General features: G+C 38.6%; 1 protein-coding gene across 16 annotated transcripts in view; it reads left to right on the top strand.

Annotated features, from left to right (window-relative positions):
- Nucleotides 1–20,737, top strand: part of ppip5k2 (diphosphoinositol pentakisphosphate kinase 2) — a 155,558-nt gene that overhangs the window by 52,815 nt on the left and 82,006 nt on the right. For 12 of the 16 annotated variants that reach the window (XM_043710086.1, XM_043710037.1, XM_043710071.1 and 9 more), the window contains exons 12-18: nucleotides 865–940; nucleotides 3,635–3,744; nucleotides 10,287–10,372; nucleotides 11,838–11,963; nucleotides 14,397–14,480; nucleotides 17,524–17,645; nucleotides 19,762–19,944. In XM_043710086.1, the coding sequence (XP_043566021.1) occupies nucleotides 865–940; nucleotides 3,635–3,744; nucleotides 10,287–10,372; nucleotides 11,838–11,963; nucleotides 14,397–14,480; nucleotides 17,524–17,645; nucleotides 19,762–19,944 (787 nt within the window). The remainder of the gene's footprint in view (nucleotides 1–864; nucleotides 941–3,634; nucleotides 3,745–10,286; nucleotides 10,373–11,837; nucleotides 11,964–14,396; nucleotides 14,481–17,523; nucleotides 17,646–19,761; nucleotides 19,945–20,737) is intronic. The other 4 variants (XM_043710077.1, XM_043710143.1, XM_043710153.1 and 1 more) reach the window with 1 other exon arrangement.

Genomic DNA, 20,737 nt, shown 5'->3' on the forward strand with positions numbered 1-20,737 from the left:
GCAGCATCTGAGGAGCAGGAAAATCGATGTTTTGGGCCAGAGCCCTTTATCAGGAATGAGGCTGGGAGCCTCTGGGGTGGAGAGATAAATGGGAGGGGAGTGGGGCTGGGGCGAAGGTAGTTGAGAGCGCAATAGGTGGATGGAGGTGGGGTGAAGGTGTAAGGTCGGAGAAGAGGGTGAAGTTGGTAGGTGGGAAGGAAAATTGACAGGAGGGACAGTTCATGAGGACAGTGCTGAGCTGGAAGGTCTCCCCCCACTTTATCCCAGTTCAACCTTCCAGCTCAAAACCGTCCTCATGACCTGTCCTACTATTAATCTTCCTTCCCACCTATCCGCTCTACCCTCCTCTCTGACCTATCACCTTCACCCCGCCTCCATTCACCTATTGCACTCTCAGCTACCTTCCCCCCTCCCCCCCCGCCCGCCAGCCCCACCTCCCTCCCATTTATCTCTGCACCCCTGGGGCTCCCAGCCTCGTTCCTGGTGAAGGGCATTTGCCCAAAACATTGATTTTCCTGCTCCTTGGATGCTGCCTGACATGCTGTGCTTTTCCAGCACCACTCTAATCTCAATTTCAAACAGCTTCCCTCTATTTTACTGCAGAGCATTTATTTTAAATTACTGCCAAAATCTTGAGCAAAGAACCTCATTTAAGTATCACAGAACTGCCTGTCTTAAGGGTACATTCTTCTGATGCCTTGATATTTGTCACAATTAAAACAGAAACTGAATTCCTAATGAGAGTGTAAAAAAGGCATATTGTGTGATTGATTTTATTTTAGTAAACACTTTTAATGCTCTTCTGTTGATATTTTCCCTTTTCATCTTCTCCCTACCCTAACTACTTGTTCTTATTAAATGTAGATTTTTTGAACTGTTTGAAAAATACAATGGATACAAAGCAGGAAAAATAAAGTTAAAGAAGCCGAAACAACTGCAGGTAAGTCTTTATAATTTTCAAGAATAATTTGAAGTATACCGCTCTTAGTGTATCATTTTTGGTATGACAGAAAGGAAAACAGAACTGCATTGATAGCATTGACCAGTGTGGATATACAATCCACACCTTCACAACTGTTTTGCCCTCTGACCTAATGAGAGTGTGGACAAGACATGCTGTGTGATTGATTTTTATTTTCTACAACTAGGATTCAATGCCTAACACTTAAATGTAAACAAACATTTGATACTTAAACATTAACCTGATGCACTTTCTGTTTTGCTTTTTAAATTTAATGGTTTTACCTAATTTCTGATTTGTCCACTCATATTTTTTTCTATATGAGTGGACAATGCTTCCATAATCCAGGTTTCTTTCAGCAATGTTTTTATTTATTATGAAATGATTTATTTGGTGAAGGTGTAAAACTAGTTAACTGACTAAGTTTTTAATTTGAAAATATAAGTTCTCTGAGAGGCAGAGAGGTCTGGGTGTTCTGTGCATAAATCATAGAAGATTAGATTAGATTAGATTATTTACAGTGTGGAAACAGGCCCTTCGGCCCAATAAGTCCACACCGCCCCGCCGAAGCGCAACGCACCCATACCCCTACATTTACCCCTTACCTAACACTTTAATTTAGCATGGCCAATTTAGCATGGCCAATTCACCTGACCTGCACATCTCTCGACGGTGGGAGGAAACCGGAGCACCCGGAGGAAACCCACGCAGACACGGGAAGAACGTGCAAACTCCACACAGTCAGTCGCCTGAGACGGGAATTGAACCCGGGTCTCTAGCGCTGTGAGGCAGCAGTGCTAACCACTGTGCCACCGTGCCGCCCACATACAGGGTATACAGGTACAGCAAGTAATTAGGAAACTGTTGGTATGTTACGCTTTTTCACTGCCCTTTGTGGTCTGAACAGGAGATCCTGTCATGCTGTTGCAACTTTCTGATGTTCTCTGCAAGTTCCTATTGATGGAGAAAGGGTATTTCTAAATCCTTTCCATGCGAATTATTCCCCTAAGAGTGTGATATATTTCTGCATGTAATGCTCACATTGAAAATGCAAGTTATTTTGAATTACCCACTGCCCAGACTGCTGCTATATATTCTGAAATGTCTGCCTGTAATCATCAGGGACCAAGTCGTACCTGTCAAGAAACACACATTTTTGCTACCTCAATCCATAGAATCTTACTAATGGCATAAAACATTTTAAATTCTTCCTATCAACCTACTTTGCATTGGCATTGTATGGGTTTCTTTTGGCCACCCTATCTGCTTAGCAATCTTTTCAAGAGAAATGAAAAATGCCTCGGGGTTCCTTTCATCTAATTTTGGGCAGGTTTGCACACATTTCAAGGACTTTTCATTAGGTTTTTGGTACAGATCCTTCCTCCTCCACCAAGGATCAGAGGTGTCTCTTTCAGTTATAGTGTTTTTAGCTGCTGTTTTTGCTTACTTCAGCTTTCTCTCTCATGCTGTTTTCTGTCCCTCTTCTGCCCTCTGTGTATGTGTATGTGTGTGTGTGTGTGTGTGTCTCTCTCGTGCATACTTGCGCTTTCCATGTGTGCATACGCTCTCACTTTCTCTCTGCATGTGCATGCTCTGTTGCACTTGCTTTCTCATGCGCCGCTCTCTCTCTCTCTACACGTGTGCATTTTCACTCTATCTTGCTGTCTGTGTATGATCTCACTTTTTCTCTCTGTGCGCGCATGCTCTCTTGCTCGCCCTCTGCACGCACATGCTCTCTCAATCTCTCCCTATCTGCCCGCGCCTTCGCTGGCCCCCTGCCCACACGTGTGCTCGATCGCCTGCCCTTGTTCTCTCTTTCCATGCATACTCTCTCTCTCTGTCAGGAGTCACATATTTAAAATTGATGAGGAATTTCTTACATTGGGTATTTGAATTTGTGGAATTCTTTACCACAGCTGGCTGTTGAGACCTGGTCTTTAAGGGTATTCAAGGCTGAGACAGACAGATTTTTAATCAGTGAGGGACTCTGCGGTTTTTTTGGAAAGAGGTGGGAAAATGGAGTTGAGGATTATCAGATCTGCCATAATGGCATTAAATGACAGAACAGACTCAGTGGGCTGAGTGGCCTACTTTTGCATCTGCGTCTTATCATTTTACGGTATCATAGCTTAGTCTCCTTGTTTTCTATAGATCACTTGAATAATTTTTTCAACTCCAGAAGAGTCTCAGCATCAGCAAACAATGTATTTTGATTAAAATATGAATAAGAAACATTTCATCCTTTTCCAATTATTCCTGTCCCACTTCCAATTACACGTTGTTAGCATTGGGTACTCTAAATATATATTCCTCTTCTACTTGTGCTGGTTATTTCTCCAAAGATGGGTGGAGCATGCTGTCTAAAATTTGGGTAACACTCTTTTGGTAATTTCAGAGCTAATTTCATAGAGTAACTGTAAAACTATGTCACTCAATTTTATTTAAATCCAGCATTTGTTGGTTAGACCATAGAATCTTTTAATCGTAGGCAATCACAATACTAACATCATGGAATAGATGTAGCCAAACATAATAATGGACAAACTATTTAACATAAATAGGATTATTAAGGGAAGGGATGGCAACATATATGTGAACAATGTTTGTTATTTCTGTACATGTGAAAACTGCAAGCCAAAGATGATTCTAAAATGATTTCCATTGACCTTTCAGGAAGTCTTGGATATTGCAAGGCACCTTTTGGCAGAACTGGGCCAGAATAATGATTCGGAAATAGAAGAAAGTAAATCAAAACTTGAACAACTGAAAACGGTGCTTGAGATGTGAGTGTCCAACATCACAGATATTCAAACATAAATATAACACATTATTACTTATATATATTGCTCAAAAAATGTGATCCATTTAATGTAACTGAGCTGAGCTTTATATGGAGAATTAAAGAAAAGCTAATAATGCTCAAGCTGGCTAGACAGAAACTTCTGCCATTTGTGTTCCTATTTAAAATCAAAACCTGGAAGCTGCAGCAGAGATACCTTGCTCCTGTATGGGGTGTACTGTAACAAACTTCTCTGATAGACTTGAATCTGAAATACATGCAGTTGTTAAAGTCAGAGCACTTGTCCATAGCTTCCTACAAAAGTTATCAAAAAGAATTTGCGTTGGTGCATTCAAAAAGGATAAACATTTCTTTTCAGTCCCATTTACAGCATTTTTCCACTTGCTGTACGTGATTTAAATCTTTTTATGCTTCTTGGCATTGACTGTTTAGCCTTAAAATTTAGTTCTGCTTTCAGTGTCACAATAGTCTAAAAGTCAAAATGGCTGCTGTATTGCTTCTGTCTACTTGGTCCACCATGCTTGTGAAAATGCTCACAAGTGAATGCCTTACGTGTGCTGCAAATGTTCAAAGTTGGCAGATGACAGTGCCGCTCGGTGTCAAGATGCACTGACGCTGTAAATACTAGCAGTGTTCACTGCACAAGGGAACCCAAATAGCATGACATGGAGATAAACTTGGAACTTCCAGGAAGGTATTCTTTGTGTTTAGCTGTGACAGAGCACTTCCACTCATTCTGCAGGGAATTCTAAAAAGGCTTTGAGTCAGGAATCAGTTTTGCTGAACACTTATGTGGAGTTTCAAGGATTGAGAAGCCATAGGGATGACTGTTATAGAGTCGTAAGCTCCTAGATTATAATCTTGAGGTCCATGGGAGATCTGTGGGGTCAGTAGTTCAAATCTCACAATTTAATTGTGGAATTTAAATTGTTGTTAAATCTGGAACATAAAGTAAATCTCAGTAATGGTCACCGTGAGCACTCTAACCGATGGTCGTAAAAATCCATTGTGTTCGCTCATATAATTTAGGGAAGTAAATCTATAGCTCTATCTGTTTAACATGTGACTCTAAACCCACAAGAACGTAAGCAAAAGTGAGGACTGCAGATGCTAGAAATCAGAACCTAGATTAGAGTGGTGCTGGAAAAACACAGCAGGTCAGGCAGCATCCGAAAAGCAGGAAAATCGGAGTTGACTTTCAAATTTTCCACTCATGCACTAACAAGTTCACTAGGGCAATTAAGGAATAGCAACTAAAACTCACCTCACCAACCACACTGACCCCATGAAAGAGTAAACAAAAGGCCCATCAGTAGAAAATCTGAGTTCAGCCCAAACAGGGAATGAATCACAGGCATCAATGAAGGAAAGCTGTGTGCAGACATAGTTGATAAAGTACGGATTTGAGACAGCCCAGGGAATCCCTTGCGGACTCAACCTGTAAACCTCTCTTGGTACGTCCTGGAGATCATACTCTTTGGTAGCCTGGAATAAAAAAAACCTCTTACAGACAGTTTTTAGTTTAATTTTAGTCATCCCCTTTATAATAACACTGATACCTATAAGCTCAACTAACTGGGTTCTAATAACCCAGGAGAGTAGGACATCAACTCTTAAAGAGCCCTAGCAGCTACTCTGTTGTACTATCACAAACTGACTTCCTTTATACAAAGGTTTTACAAAAGCTGTACTGTCACAAACAGGCTTTCTTTATACAAAAGTTAACAAAAGCACTGCATGTTTTGAACTGGACAGATAACAGTGAAGGACAATCATTCGGGAGAGAAGTTAATTGATATTGAGGTTTGTTTCAAGGTCGGAATCAAACACTGTTATTAATTTCACAGAGGAATAGCCATGAATGTTATCACTGTGTCCTGTTTACACAGATTCACTGATGTTAAGGCAAATGTTTTTAATTGCCTTACCCTCCCTGCCTGTCTTGTTTTCTAGTGTGCAGCAAATGTGTTCTATAATTCAACATTACATTTTAGTCTAAATGTTTAAGGACAAGTTTTAAGGCTATAGACTTTCTCAGTGTGGGAGCTCTCAATTGAAAGATGTACCAAGGTCTTCAGAGAGCACTTCTCCTTTCTCCACCCTAACAAAGACAGGGGACTGAGGTGCCTATGCTTCACTAAAGAAGTAGTCACTGAACTATATTGCCTTTTCCAACAGGATCAGTAGGCATCCACAGGAAAAGATGGCACTACTTGTAGGTCTCAGTCTCTACTAGGCATTCCTCTTTCTAGTTATTTTACCTGATTTGCCGCAAACAACATGATCCCCTTTACATTGTGGTCCTCCTCACCATTGATTTGAATCATTCAGTACAGAAGAGGCCCTTCGATCCATCGAGTCTACACTAAACAGACTACTTTAAATCTACAATCATCCCACTTTCCAGCAGTTTTGACATGGTCTTTTGACACTTGAAGTGCTCATCCAAATACTTTTAAAGATTTGTGAGGAAGATTCGTACCTCAACTACCCTTTGAGGCAGCACATTCCAAATTTCCACCACACTCTGGGTGAAAGAAGCTTCCTTTAAATTCCTTCTAAACTTTACACCTTAAAATTATTCATCCATTTGTTGACCCTTCCACTAAGGGGAGCAACTGCTTTCAATTCACCCTGTCAGTGCCATTCAAAATCTTATACAGCTTAATCACCCCCACCCCACCTAGCCTTCTCTGTTTTAAAGAAAGCAAACTGAGCTGATTCACCCTCTCTACATAGCAGCTTCATCCTTGGCAACATCCTGGTGAGTCTCATCTGCAACCTTTCCAGTGAAGTCACATCCTTCCTATAGTGCAGTGACCAGAACTGCATAAAGCACTCCAAATGTAACCCAACCAGCGTTTGTACAGCTCCAACCTAGCATCCCTGCTCTTATAATCTATACCACAACTGATCAACGAAAGTATCCCATATTTTAACTGCTTGGCAGGGATGCAGAATGTACATTGGATAGGAGACTCAACAGCAGATGTACAGATTGAGCTGATCGAGTCCTAAAGGATACAGCTGGTATTTTGTGGTAGGACCTGAGGGAATTAATAAGGAAAAAATATATTTGATGTCATCCTCACCAATCTGTCTCCTGAGATGTGTCTGACCTTGACAGTATCAGTAAGAGTGGCGACTGCACAGTCCTTGTGGAGACAAAGTCCTGCCTTCACATTGAGTTGTGTGGCACTGTCACTGTATGCTAAATGTGATAGACTTTGAACAGATCTAACAGCTCAATACTGGGCATCTATGGTGTGCTTGGGCCACCAGTAGCAGCTGACTTGTACTCCAAATCAAACTGCTACCTCATGATTTAGCATATCTCCTATTCCACCATTGCCATCAAGCCAGGGGATTAACCCTGGTTCAATGAAAAGTGAAGGAGGGCATTGTAAGAGCTGCACAAAGCGTGCCTAAAAATTAGGTGTCAACCTGGTGAAGTTATACAACAGGACTACTTGCGGGCCAAAGAGCATAAGCAGTAAGTGATTCCACAGCCTGCAGATCAGATTTAAGCATTGCAGTCCTGCCAGTGGTGGACAAATAAACAGCTCTCAGAAGGTGCAGGATGCTCCACAAATATCACCTTAATAGTGAAGAGTCCAGAACATTTGTGCATAAGTTAAAGCTAAAACATTTGCAGCAATCTTCATCTGACATGGATCATCCATCTTGACCTCCTCTAGAAATCTGTCATTGGTTCAAACACAGACAAAAGAGCTTAATTTCAGATGTGGAATGGGATAATCAGCTCTTGACATCAAGACTACATTTGACCAAATGTGGCATCAAGGAGTCTTAATAGAAATGGGAATCAGCAAAACCTCTATGGCTGGAATCATACCTGGCACAAAGGAAGGTGGTTGTGGTTGTGGTTGTAGAAGGTCTACAGGACATCTCTGCAAGAGTTCCTTCAGGCACAGTCAGAGGGCCATTTATGTTCAGCTACTTCATCAATGACCTCCCCTGTATCATAAGGTCAGAAAGGAGATTGGGTCTGCTACAGTAAATGGACTGCAGTGGTAGCTCACCAACACTTTCTCAAGGGGCACTAGGCATGGGCAATAAATGTTGAATGCACAAGTGAGTAGATTTAAAAAAAAAGGATTTTAACCCAGAACTAGTCGAGGAACAGAAACATAGTCCTAAATCAGGACAGTGTGATTTGGAGGAGAACTTGGAAATGGTCCCCCTGTTTCTCACATCGTGTTTCAATCTCTGCCTATGTAACACTCTTGCTGATCACATTTTATGAACCACTCAGCAGTGGTTCCTTCCTGGTGCTCCCTAAGTGGCTAATTAAATGTTTTCTTAAATTTTTTAAAAAAATATTGCTCTCATCAGCACCACATTGTCTTGCTTTAAACCTTAATAATACAATTAACCATTTAACTTAAAAATAGTAGATTCACCAACTTATATCCCTTCTTAATTATGTGAGAGGTGTTCATGGGTTCTTCTTACATTTATTTTAATTTTCAGCTACATATTGACACACCCTATAGGAGTTTACCCTCTAATTTTTCTTTCCAACAGAGCAGGCTCCCATGTTTCTTACGCAGTAATAATTTGCTGGACTGAAAGTCAGTGCTTTGATCTGCTTCCAATGCCTATTGCCAAATGCACAACTCTGGAGTGTCTGTTGTCTAATAGCAGTTATTCATCAAACAATCAACTTACAGTATTTCTGTGATGTCACTATTTGATTTTTGTTTTCAAAGACAGTCCGTTCCCAAAGTCTCAATGTTTAATCTGCTATCATGTCTCGCTGTTTGAATCTGATAACCTTCAACTACACTTTCCTGCCTTTTTCCCATAAACCTTACTGACAATCTCAGCTTTGAATATACTAATTAACCCAAACTCAGGAGGGTAAAAAATTCAATGGATTCACAACCCTCTGAGAAGAAGTTTCTCCTCATCCCTGTCTTAAATAGCAACTTCGTTTTGAGATTATACCGTCTGGTCCTAGACTTGGCCACATAGGGAAATTCCTGCTCCTCGGATGCTGTCTGACCTGTTGTGCTTTTCCAGCACCACCCTAATCTAGATTCTGATTTCCAGCATCTGCGGTCCTCACTTTTGCCACATAGGGAAATAATCTCACGATATCAATCCTGTGAAGTCTCCTAAGAATCTTGTATGTCGAACAGTCGCCGGAGGTACTAAAATACTAGTTCAGTTACATTACCATCTCAACCAACTCCTCCCCAGGTTTAAAATGTGACATTTGGTGTTTCTTTCTTCCTTGCCCCCTTATTGGTTCTCCATACTTATTTAGTACAAATTGGCTGCGAAATTTTCCTCTAGTTAAGGTTGCCCAAAATAATTTTAAAGTAAAACTTTGAATCAGCGAATTAACAATGTTTACCTCATCAGTCTGAAACGAATTTAAATCAACAAGTAAAACATCAGTATCTTAATCATCGTTACGTTCAAACCTATGATGTAGAACAGAACTGTATATACTACCTTTGTTAAATTGTTACCAGTCATTTTAAGCATAATTATTTCACGACTAGCCATTATCTGTGCTTAAAATGCTTGCTTCTGTGGTGCATTTGAAGTGTCACAAATACAAGTGATTGATACCCTCAGAAGTACATATGTGCAAATGTATATTTGCAGTACCCCTCCCAGTGTTGACAGTGACATGATTCTGTTTTTATTTATTGTGCTGAATTTATTTTAGTTACTACCTTTTTTCACTAACAGAACATTTCACAAAGTGTACCTGCGTAGAACCTTTCAGGGGTGTCTTTCAAAGGTGTCAGGAGACACTTTGAGTAATGGTGATGATCTTAAATATTGCCCTTAAAGGTGGTGAGGCCACCAATCCAAAGTTAGTCACCAATGAAGGACTCACGCAAAAAGCAAAAAAAAACTTAACTAGAAAGCAGCTGAAAGATAAATAGTAGTTGCTTAAATTAATTTTATAAAGATTATTCAGTTTATCATGTTGATTTTGAAAGATTGAAAGCAATATATCTAATAGAAACACTACTCAGTTCTGTACAAAACAAAACTTAATTATGCAGATTTACCAATTTTGTCCTAAGAGGAGTAGAAGTATTTTCAGTTTCCAGGCCTATTTCACCTTTTAGCTAAATCAACTGATCTGTACCTCAACCTATGTTGCTTGGCTTTGCTGTAGATCATTTAGGATCCTTCCTGACGAAAACCTATTGATTTGTCTCAAATTTCAGTTGATTCACAGACTTTGACCGTACCAGATTCCTTTTATGTGAAAAAGGTGCATGCTGATTTTATTCATCCATGATCTTGCTCTAATATTTAGATTATGTCCTTTTTAGTATGTGTTGCTTCTTCAGAGGAGCAGTATTTCTTTCTAATTCTTTGAATTTCTGTAAATTTTTACCTGATTGTTCTTTTGTGAAGTACTTTAGGACATTTTCCTCTGTTAGTGCTGCTGTATTTACAGATATCATTCTATGATGTGTACGTTTTAGGTGCTTCCTGAGAAATCAACTATATTTTCAATTATGTTAACAGGTATGGGCATTTTTCTGGAATAAATCGTAAAGTTCAGTTGACATATCTACCTCTTGGATGTACAAAGACTTCAAGTGAAGAAGATGGTAGGCTTTTTAATGCCTGTTTCTTTTTTCCCTTAATTTCTTGGACTTTGAAACTGATATTGTTCAGTTACTAAGCATTCATTTCTTTTTTATTGCTAGCAGGTACATTTGATGGAGCAATATGCTTCAGACAGCATTTAATAATAATTGTATAACTATAAGTATCAACCTGACAAAATTGAAGCCCCCTACCAACTTGCTAAGCACTAATTTCAAATTGTAGGATGTGATTGTGGTTATTGTTTCAGTCTCAGTTCCATAACTTAACTCTCCAATTGTAAGCGTACTTACAACATGGTGCTTAAATGGTGGAGGTATAATTTAAGTGACAGCTTTGGCTAAGGGGTTAACTCCAAGTCAGAAAGTTGTGCATTCATTTTCCACCTGGAGTCTTGTGTGCATAGCCTGGACTATTAAGTGACTGCTGAACTGTTAAGGACCCGTAAATTTACAACAAAAGTAGAAGACGTTGAAATCCGAGTTGCTTCCTTAGAGAATAAAGCCACAACATGTCAGTCTTAAACAAAAAGAAAAATCTTCACAATTGAAGAGTCAAAAAAAAGCAAAACACCAATACTACATATCCTTTACTCTAGCCTTCAGAATTAAATCGCACGTGAATTAATTGGCATGCAGTGATGGAACACAAGCTGCACATTTAATAACAAACATAACCAAGACAGTGCATATATTTTCGCAGCAGTCCACCAAATATCAGATTCTCAAAATCCTTCAAAACATGTCTTTTTCTCAAAGGAATTATATTTTCTTCATTCCTCCTCATCACGTGGGTATCGCTGGTAATTGTTGACCTTCCATAATTAGCTATGAATTGAGGGCAGTTAAGATTAGATTAGATTAGATTACTTACAGTGTGGAAACAGGCCCTTCGGCCCAACAAGTCCACACCGCCCCGCCAAAGCGCAACCCACCCATGTCCCTACATTTACCCCTTACCTAACACTACGGGCAATTTAGCATGGCCAATTCACCTGACATGCACATCTTTGGACTGTGGGAGGAAACCGGAGCACCCGGAGGAAACCCACGCAGACACTGGGAGAACGTGCAAACTCCACACAGTCAGTCGCCTGAGGCGGGAATTGAACCCGGGTCTCTGGCGCTGTGAGGCAGCAGTGCTAACCACTGTGCCACCGTGCCGCCCACTAAGGGCTGCATTGTTGAGTGTCTTGGATTGTGTAGCCCAGATCAGGTTGGATTGATAGATTTCATAGAATCCCTATAGTGTCAAGTCTGCATAACTCCTCCCAACAGCATATCACCCAGACCCACCCTCTTACCCTATTCCTATATCTATGCATTTCCCATTGCCAACACATCTAGCCTGCATGTCCCTGAACACTATGAACAATTTGGCATGGCCAATCCACGAATTGTAAAGGTGATGCATAATACACATTTTTTTTTCTTCCTGTAATAATTCTAAGTTAATTATTATTAACAGACAATAAGAGAGAAGAGCCTTCACTACTGCTGGTATTAAAGTGGGGTGGAGAACTGACACCAGCAGGCAGGGTCCAAGCTGAAGAACTGGGCCGTGCTTTCAGGTGCATGTATCCAGGAGGACAAGGTAAAACAGCAAAAATAAATTGTTTCCTAATGTCTATACTGTATATTCATGTAAAAGTTGATATTATGCAAAATTAACCCATAACGTTTGGCCTAAAGGTAATTTTTCATTTATCTTCATAGAAGTAAATCTTTTGGGAAGGATGTAGGTGCATTTCACTTTTCAGGTGGGCGATGTTGACAGATTGGACAAGACAAATAAACAGACATGAAAATCGGATGCAGTCATCAACTTCTGCAGCAGGCATTAAAAGTGAATGCTCAAGCCTAATGTTCTTAACCATTGCCCTCTGCCTTCCTGTGGAACAGAGGCTCAGGTCTTGCCAATCAGACTATTGCAAGTGCAAATAAATATGTCCTTGCACAAAATTTTAAGTGAGAGGATTGGTACCAATAATGTTATTTTCTAACTGTATGGTCCATCCTTTTCCTTATCTGGCTCCTGAACAGTTAAGTTATTGGATCCACAGGGCCATCAAGGCTTCCAGGGTGTGGACACTAGGAGAGGCTCCTTAAAAACAGGAAAAAAAAAGACAATAAATGGCTTCCCGTGTTACTTTGTGGATTATTTTGACAGCTACATATGGTGTAAAGCCCTTAGATTTTGTTTTTGACCTTAGAAATAATATCCATGTGAAGGTTTATCTCATCTTATTATGTTAAAAGAATTTGTCCAAAAATTCAACTTTTACACCAGCATATATAATCATTATTCTGGTTCCTGATGAAGGGCTTTTGCCCAAAACGTCGCTTTCGAAGCTCCTTGGATGCTGCCTGGACTGCTGTGCTTTTCCAGCACCACTAATCCAGAATCTGGTTTCCAGCATCTGCAGTCATTGTTTTTACCTATATAATCATTATGCCCTGGAGTTTGCAGTCACTTTTAAATCCAGTATTATTAGTTTTCCTATGATAATCTGAATCGTATATAATTTTAATTCTGCACGAATCACAGCAAAGTGAAATTTCCATAGACTAATCCATTAAGGCAAATGGGTATTATTCTCATGTATGTTTTGGAAATTTGAACATAATTGTGCTTTTTACTCTTTAGATTGCACAATGCCACATTCAGTTGAAGCAGAAACATTGTAAAATCATGAAAGCTAACAACACTTACAAGCAATATTTTGACATTGCAAATGAAAATATTATTTGACAACCTAAGGTATGATAGAGTACTATAGATGCAAAGCACACAAACCAGGTTTTTTTTTTAAATCAATTTTTCCCTTAAAGCAGGAAGAATGTAAACTGTTGAATTTCAGTATTTAAACAGTTTTATTTCTAACATCTGACCGAAATGTGTTTGGTTTCCAGGAACAAACCTTTGTGCGATATAGACTTCATGCAACTATTTCCATGATGCAGTGATGCAATTAACATTCAGTAACTGAACTCTGGAGATTAACAAGCTGAAATAACCCTCAGAAATGCTGTGGGCAATATTCTTGTATTTAAATCTAGGCACTGATGCAAATTCTTTTCTAGATATAACTGCGTTTCATTTGATATATCAGTATATCTAAAATATTTGTTTTAAATAATTGGAAACTTGAAGGCTACAGTAAACATTTTCAGTTCCATCTTAAACTTGTTTTCAAAACTACTTTTCCAGTTGCAATTTTGCTTACTATCACATTTCTACTCCCCTGCACTATAAATGAGATGTTAAATCAATACCTCCACCATTTCAAGGATTCACTTTTCCATTGTTGTTCTCACTAGTTTCTCTCCAAGTCCCTGTATAATTAATACTTCATAGCTTTGTCAAATTTCTGAACATCCAATGCACAAGTTATGTTGGCTTCCTATACTGAAAACTTAGTTTATATTTTTGGTATTTGTCTTCAAAACCTTCCATGGTCATTCTGCCCAAGTATACTGTTCTGGTATGTGTCATTCTTTCCCAGGCCATTGACACCAGGAGCAGAATTTTTGCCACCATGTGGCCGTAATCTGCCTGATTTATTGACCAGACTTATTAACTAACTTGTCAGGCCATCAAGGGCTAGTTTGGAATTTTTGTGGGATTGCCCGATGGATCAAGAATAATCACCGCAAGTGAAAAAAGGCAGCAACACAGTGAGATGCAAATTGTACCCATGCAATTCAATTAGGTACAAATGGTACACTGCGGAGAGTGGCAATTGTCAATTGGCATACAGCTGCCATTAGGTGTGCAAAGATGATTTGTACACATTTGGACCCTTCAGGTCCCAGGGGTAGCAAAGGAAGGTGATCCAATAAGTTTAGTGAGTGCAGCTGACACAATAGCTATTGAGTCATAGAGTTATACAGTACAGAAACAGACCCTTCAGTCCAACTCGTCTGCACTAATCTGGTATCCTAAATTAATCTAGTCCCATTTGCCAGCATTTGACCCATATCCCTCTAAAATCCTTCCTATTCATGTACCCATCTACATACATAGAAATTGAGATCCATGATGAGGGACAGCATGAACAGGAGTGGATGGAAAGACCCAGACATGAGGAAAGCAGAGGCGAGAAACACGGTAGGAAGGCAATAAATGCTGTACTGTCAGCATCATTTGAATTGTTGCAGAATAAAGCTACCATGTAGAGAATTGGTGAAACAGGAGCTTGCACTTATCTGTGCAATTGGATCTAAATTTTGTTTTATAGCTGAGAAAGTTCTTACTCCAGTACTGTTTGTCATACCCTGTTAGTAACTATGAAATAACTTATTTGCTTCTGGCTCCTTCTCTGATCAGTATTGGTTCTTGGTAATGTCAATTGGCAGCATACTGTTGCATCTTGCAATTCCCAGCAGTTTACATAATAGCAAATGTAACATCTTTATTCAAGAAAGGAAGGAGGCACGAAGCTATAGGCCTAAAAACTATTGTGATGTTACCTGTCTAGTATAGGCTGAATGTTTGTGCTGTAATCCATTACTATGGAGATTATAATAGAATACTTTGGCTCTGTTTGATCACATCATGATTTTCAATGAAACTTTCAGAATGAGGAATTGTGTTCAACTAATGCATTGCATTTTTGATGTAACATTCGAGGTGGATAGATGAGAACCGGTAGATATGATATACTTGGGTTTGCAAAAGAATTTGTGTAACTCCACAAAAAGAGCACTAGTGAGTAGTAAGTTAATATGACAAAAGGATTGGTTAGCTAACAGGAAGCAGAGAATATGGATAAATGGGCACTTTTCAAGTTGGCAAGCTGTGTAACTACTCCAGTGTAACAGGGATTGATGCTGGGTCCTTCATTGTTCAGAGTAAATCACAAAAGACTTGATATGGGGACCAAATGTCTGCTACCTAAATTTACTGGTGATGCAAAGATGTAGTCGGCTGTTGAGAGGAGGTAAAGAATCTGCAACAATGTATAGACAGGTTGAGTGAGTGGGAAAAAGTTTACCATTTGTAGAGTAACATACGTAAGCAAGAAATTGTCTACTTTGGCAAGAAGAATCGAAAAGCAACACACTACTTAAATAGAGACAAATTGCAGAACTCAGTGGAACAGAAGGATTGGAATGTCCTGGATATAAATCACGTAAAGTTAGTATGTAGGTACAGCAATTGATGAGGAAAACAAATGGAATATTGTCATTTCTCACAAAAGAAATTTGATATAAAAGGAGTGAAGTTTCACTGCAGCTGCAGCTGAGGCCACATCTGGAATACTATATGCAATTTTGATCTCCTTGTTTTAAAAAAAAATCATTACTTTAGAAGCAGCTCAAAGAAGATTCACTTGACTTATTCCTGGGATGAAGAGCTTATCCTGTGAAGGAACGTTGAACAAGTTAGACTTCTATCTATTGGAAACAAACACAAAATGCTGGAAAAACCTCAGCAGGTCTGGCAGCATCTGTAGAGAGAGAGCAATTTAATGTTTGAAGTCTGATGTGACTCTCCAGAAAGTAGTAAAAAAGACTGCAGAAGATTTAGTTTTAAAGAAGGCTCATGTTTGACTCAATGTTAACCCTTTCTTTCTCCACAGATGCTGTCAAGAATGCTGAGTTTCTCCAGAATTTATTGTTTGCTTCAGATTTTAACATCTGCAGTATTTTGCTTGTATATATCCATTGGAGTTTGGAAAAATGAAAGGCAATCTTAATGAAACATAAGAGAACTAGAGGGAGTGGATAGGATGAATACCCAGAAGAGTTTTTTTCTTGTGAGGAAACTTAAATTAGTGGGCATCATTTAAGAATAAAGACAGTGATAAGATGATTCTTTTTCCCTCAAAGGGTCATGAGAATGTGGAATTCTGTTCTGCCAAAGGTTGATGGAGGCTGGGTTTTTACCTAATGAAGCCTTGAATGTTGTTATATTTTTGACAGACAAGGGAGTGGAGACTTATGCACAGACAGGAAAGTGAAACTGACACTACAACCAGATCAGCTATTATCGCATTGAAGGCTGAATCAGGCTCGACGAGGACAATTATCTCCTTCACTGCCAAAGTTCTGTGTTTCTTTGTCATTGATAGTAAGAACTGGGCTGTACCTAAAATTTTAAAGGCTTAAAGGGAATGAGATTTTGCTTCATTGCTGGATAGCTACAGTTGCAGAGTATCTTCAGTTGCATCCATGACCATTAAGTTTTTGAGTGTTCAACAGTCAATTCAGCAAGAGAAAATGTTTCTATTCTCTCAACATTTAGCTCATCTACAACCAATACAAGAGCTCTATGGATACAATATATCATGTATCTGACAATCTTGATACCTCATCCCTTGATGTCACCGAAAAAATACCTTTGATTCTGGGGTATAAAGATTATCTTCTTTACATGACTCTGAAGCATGGGGATCACACCTAAAGCCATCTGGTTACATGGACCACCATTGAGCAGATTATCAGGCTTCTGAAGATGCAGTTCATGTCTCCTCAACAGGGTGGATAAGAAGACATCATATTCTGCTACTTAACCTAAGATTGGCAGCTAGTTGGCTGAAGTTGAGTTTGACAGCTAATTAGTGATAGTAAGCACTCAATGGAAACAGAGCTTTAAAGCATCTTCATAACATGGTTGTACAGAGAGCCTCAAGAGCTATATCAGAAAACCGTAAGATGGCTCTGTCACACATTCTGGTCTTTGCCCTATCGCCTATTGGTCTCAGGCTTCGAGTGTAATAACTGCTATCATTTCTTTATATCAAATTACACTTTCAGTAGCATGCATCTGCCACTCTTGACTGCCAACCCCCACCCTCCAACCAATTTGCTTTCAACTTTGAACAAAGAAGTGGGCTCTGCCCTCCCTCTCCCCATATTGGTGAAGCATTGCAGTCTGAAAATGGTTTTTGACATTAGCTTTCTGACCTTCAAAGACAAGATCCTATCCAAGGTTCCTTCCTATTTTCTGCTCCCTTGTCAAAAGACAATTTGCAATTGTTAAACCTTCAGCTCAAGAATTCTGACTTGTTGCCCCTTTCCTTTTCTTAACAGTTTATACTTCTGCTTTTTCTTTTCATGTGTATTAGTAACATTTAGACAGGATTGAATAGTTAATGCTTCTCCACTTGCACCATTGCTTTCTTCAATAATGCTATATACTGTTTCAGGAGATTATGCAGGGTTTCCCGGTTGTGGTTTGCTCCGGTTACATAGTACATATCGGCATGATCTAAAGATTTATGCATCGGATGAAGGGAGAGTTCAGATGACGGCAGCAGCCTTTGCTAAGGTTTGAAATTCTTTGCTTTTTCCCTCCAATTAAATCCTTTTTAGTAAGTTGTGCTAGTAGTTGTAACCATACAACTGCCCTCTAGAAATAATTTTTGAGAACAATATTTAATACTTTTGTTCCTGAATTCATTTATCAACCTTAATTGTCAATACTAACTCTGCCATTATAAACCAACGGAACAATTTCATCTATTTAATCTGATTGATATATCGAATGTATTCCACTTCAATATTTCATTTAGGTTCATGTAATTTACTCAGCAAGGTTATAAACATGAGTAGAGGTCAGGATAAACCATTCAGCCCAATTCAACTCATCCATCTCAAAAATTGTCAGAATTTCTTCCTCCAACACCCCAACAACCAGTTGTTTATGCTGCATTGATAATTATGAAATCATATTGCTTTGTATTTTGCTGCAATTTTATTGCATAATTCCAAAGTTAGGATTCTGATGCATCTCTAGAATGGAAATATCAAGTTTCCATTTTCTCAGTCATCTCATTCTACATTGGAAGTCAGGTCAAATGTATAAATAGAAACACCAATTACAGTGGTACTTCTTTGAGCTGATGACATAGTGACAGTAAATAAAGCTGCAAAGTATTCTATATTTTGCCACCGTCACCTGACACACAAGTCTAATTAAAGAGTATGTAATAATTTGAGTGAAAAATCTCGACACAGGCCCAACATCTCTCAAAATTGGATCTTTTTATTACAATAGTGACTACATTCAAAAGTTGTTCATTGGTTGTAAAGCATCAAGCATCTTGGATCATAGAAGGCACTCTTGATAAGGTTTTATTGAAAAGTCTGAGTTATGCTAATATTTCTTAATATATTTTTCTCTGACACTAGGAGTAAGAGCTTTTGGTGTCTGGTTGCAAGTAGTAGAAATCTGTATGTCAACTTGTAGTATATATAACATTGAAAGATCACTTTTGCCATTATAACAGCCATTGTATTTACTGGTTTAAAAAGGTAAATTTTAGATCTTGATGATCCTTCCAACAATAACATTTAAATAGCTGAGTGAAAAGTCAATTTTTCTGAATGTTTGTGAGATTGGTTACGAAATGAAGCAAAATGTGCCAGAATATACGAATCAACAGTGTCAGTGGGTATCAGAATCTGGAAAGTAAATTCTGATTAAATATACAGGCATTTATGCTATGCTGACAAAATAACTGATCAGTTGTATAGCTGATTATGATCCCAACTGGTGATGATACTGGACAAATCGGATCCAAGAGTGAAATTGACTTGATAGATTATAAGTTTAATTTTTGCAGTTGATTACTGTGATGCTTAACTACTGAACTTATTCACGTGAAGCTTCTAATGTTCTTCACCAAAAGAACACACATTTATTGTACAGAAAAAAATCTATTGTCTGATAGTTTTGAAAGATATTAATAAGAACAACAAAGCAAAGTTTCGGCATTTTTCTCCAGGAATATCCTTGGTGGATGCTCAGTCTCAGTGAAGAGTCGCACCTTTATCTTATCTCTTTAATTTCTTAGTAACTGACTAGTTCCAGATTTGATGCTGAAAGACTTTTTTCTAAGCCTGATAAGCTGGATTCCTTTTTAGTTCTGAGTTCAGTCTAACAACTTAAACTTTGACTTAAGTTCTCAAGCTTGAAGATTTCACAAACTAACTTGCCTTTCTGCCATAGAAGAACTGAACAGAACTCTCAAAAATGAATGGCCCCGATCTTTTTTCTGCATGTCATAAAACTCAACCGATGTACTTAAACCACATGCCGCCTTGGAAATTATGGAATTAATTCACTGTTCCAAATTAATTTCTGAACTGTTTTCTAAAAATAACCTTCACAGAATTGAAACCAGAATGTAATTTACTTTTACTTTGATTTAAATATATTATACACCTTTTATCATGCAAATAAACACTGCAAGTTGATTAAATTTATTTTGAAAAGAGAAGGACACTAATGTGAACCATTGGTTATCAGAAAAACTGATTGTAAATTGGAGGTAGATTTCAGGTAGTGTCTAATTCTTCTAATTGTAATTCAATCTATTTGCTAGTGCAATTTTTTTAATGTTAAATAACCCTTTAAATTGGTGTTGATTGTTTGCAAATAGGGATTGCTAGCTCTGGAAGGGGAGTTAACCCCAATTCTTGTACAAATGGTTAAAAGTGCTAACATGAATGGCTTGCTAGACAATGACAGTGATTCCCTGAGTAGTTGCCAACAACGGGTTAAAGCTCGGCTTCACGAGATCCTACAGAAAGACCGAGACTTCACCACTGAAGATTATGAGAAGGTGAGTGTTTGCCAACTTTAATTTCTAGGATTTGCTTGCTTATTTTGTTTTATTTCAAATGATAAAAACTTGATTTGACAGATTTTTTTTCATCATCATAGCAAAAGTTCCATATTGATATCATCCTAACACAATATTTGCTTGAGTTGGAGCTGGATGTGTGTGTGTGTGTGTATGCGCACGTGTGCAATTATGTTCCACATGTGGGCTTCCCAGGAATGTGGCAGCTTCCTACTTTTATTCATACAGAGCTTTTGATGTAGAAAACATGCCAAAATACTTGGCAGAGACATGGTCAATAAAGCTTACACTAAAACTGGAGTTATCAGGAAGGTTAACTAAAACTTGTCCTTAAAAGATGAATTCTAAGGTAGGTCAGAAAATGACAAAGAAAGATGGAATAGTTTAGTCAAGTAACTCTCGATCTTCAACAAGGTCCTCCTCTATTGACAGGATGTGAAGAAGCCCCTTACTGTGCCTATTCAGGCTGCAATTGGGTATATAATTGTGGGACTTAATGAAAATAATACCAGAGAACAGGATAGCGGAGGAGAGACGTTGCTGGAGGCGTGGGTGATTGACTGTGGTTGAAGAAAGGAAAGAGAGCGATTATGTAACACGATTTCAAGTACTTTCCTCATGTTCGTATACTGAGGACTACAATTCTTTTTAGACTATATGTTTTCAGTTGAATCAGCTTGAGTCACAACAGCAATTTTATATCAGTATTAATTTTATCCTCTCTCTCTAAGTCAATGCTTGGATTGGTATTATGAAGTCTCAAAACAAGAGA

The sequence above is a fragment of the Chiloscyllium plagiosum genome, chromosome 2 (genome assembly GCF_004010195.1).
Source record: "Chiloscyllium plagiosum isolate BGI_BamShark_2017 chromosome 2, ASM401019v2, whole genome shotgun sequence".
Taxonomy (NCBI): Eukaryota; Metazoa; Chordata; class Chondrichthyes; order Orectolobiformes; family Hemiscylliidae; genus Chiloscyllium; species Chiloscyllium plagiosum.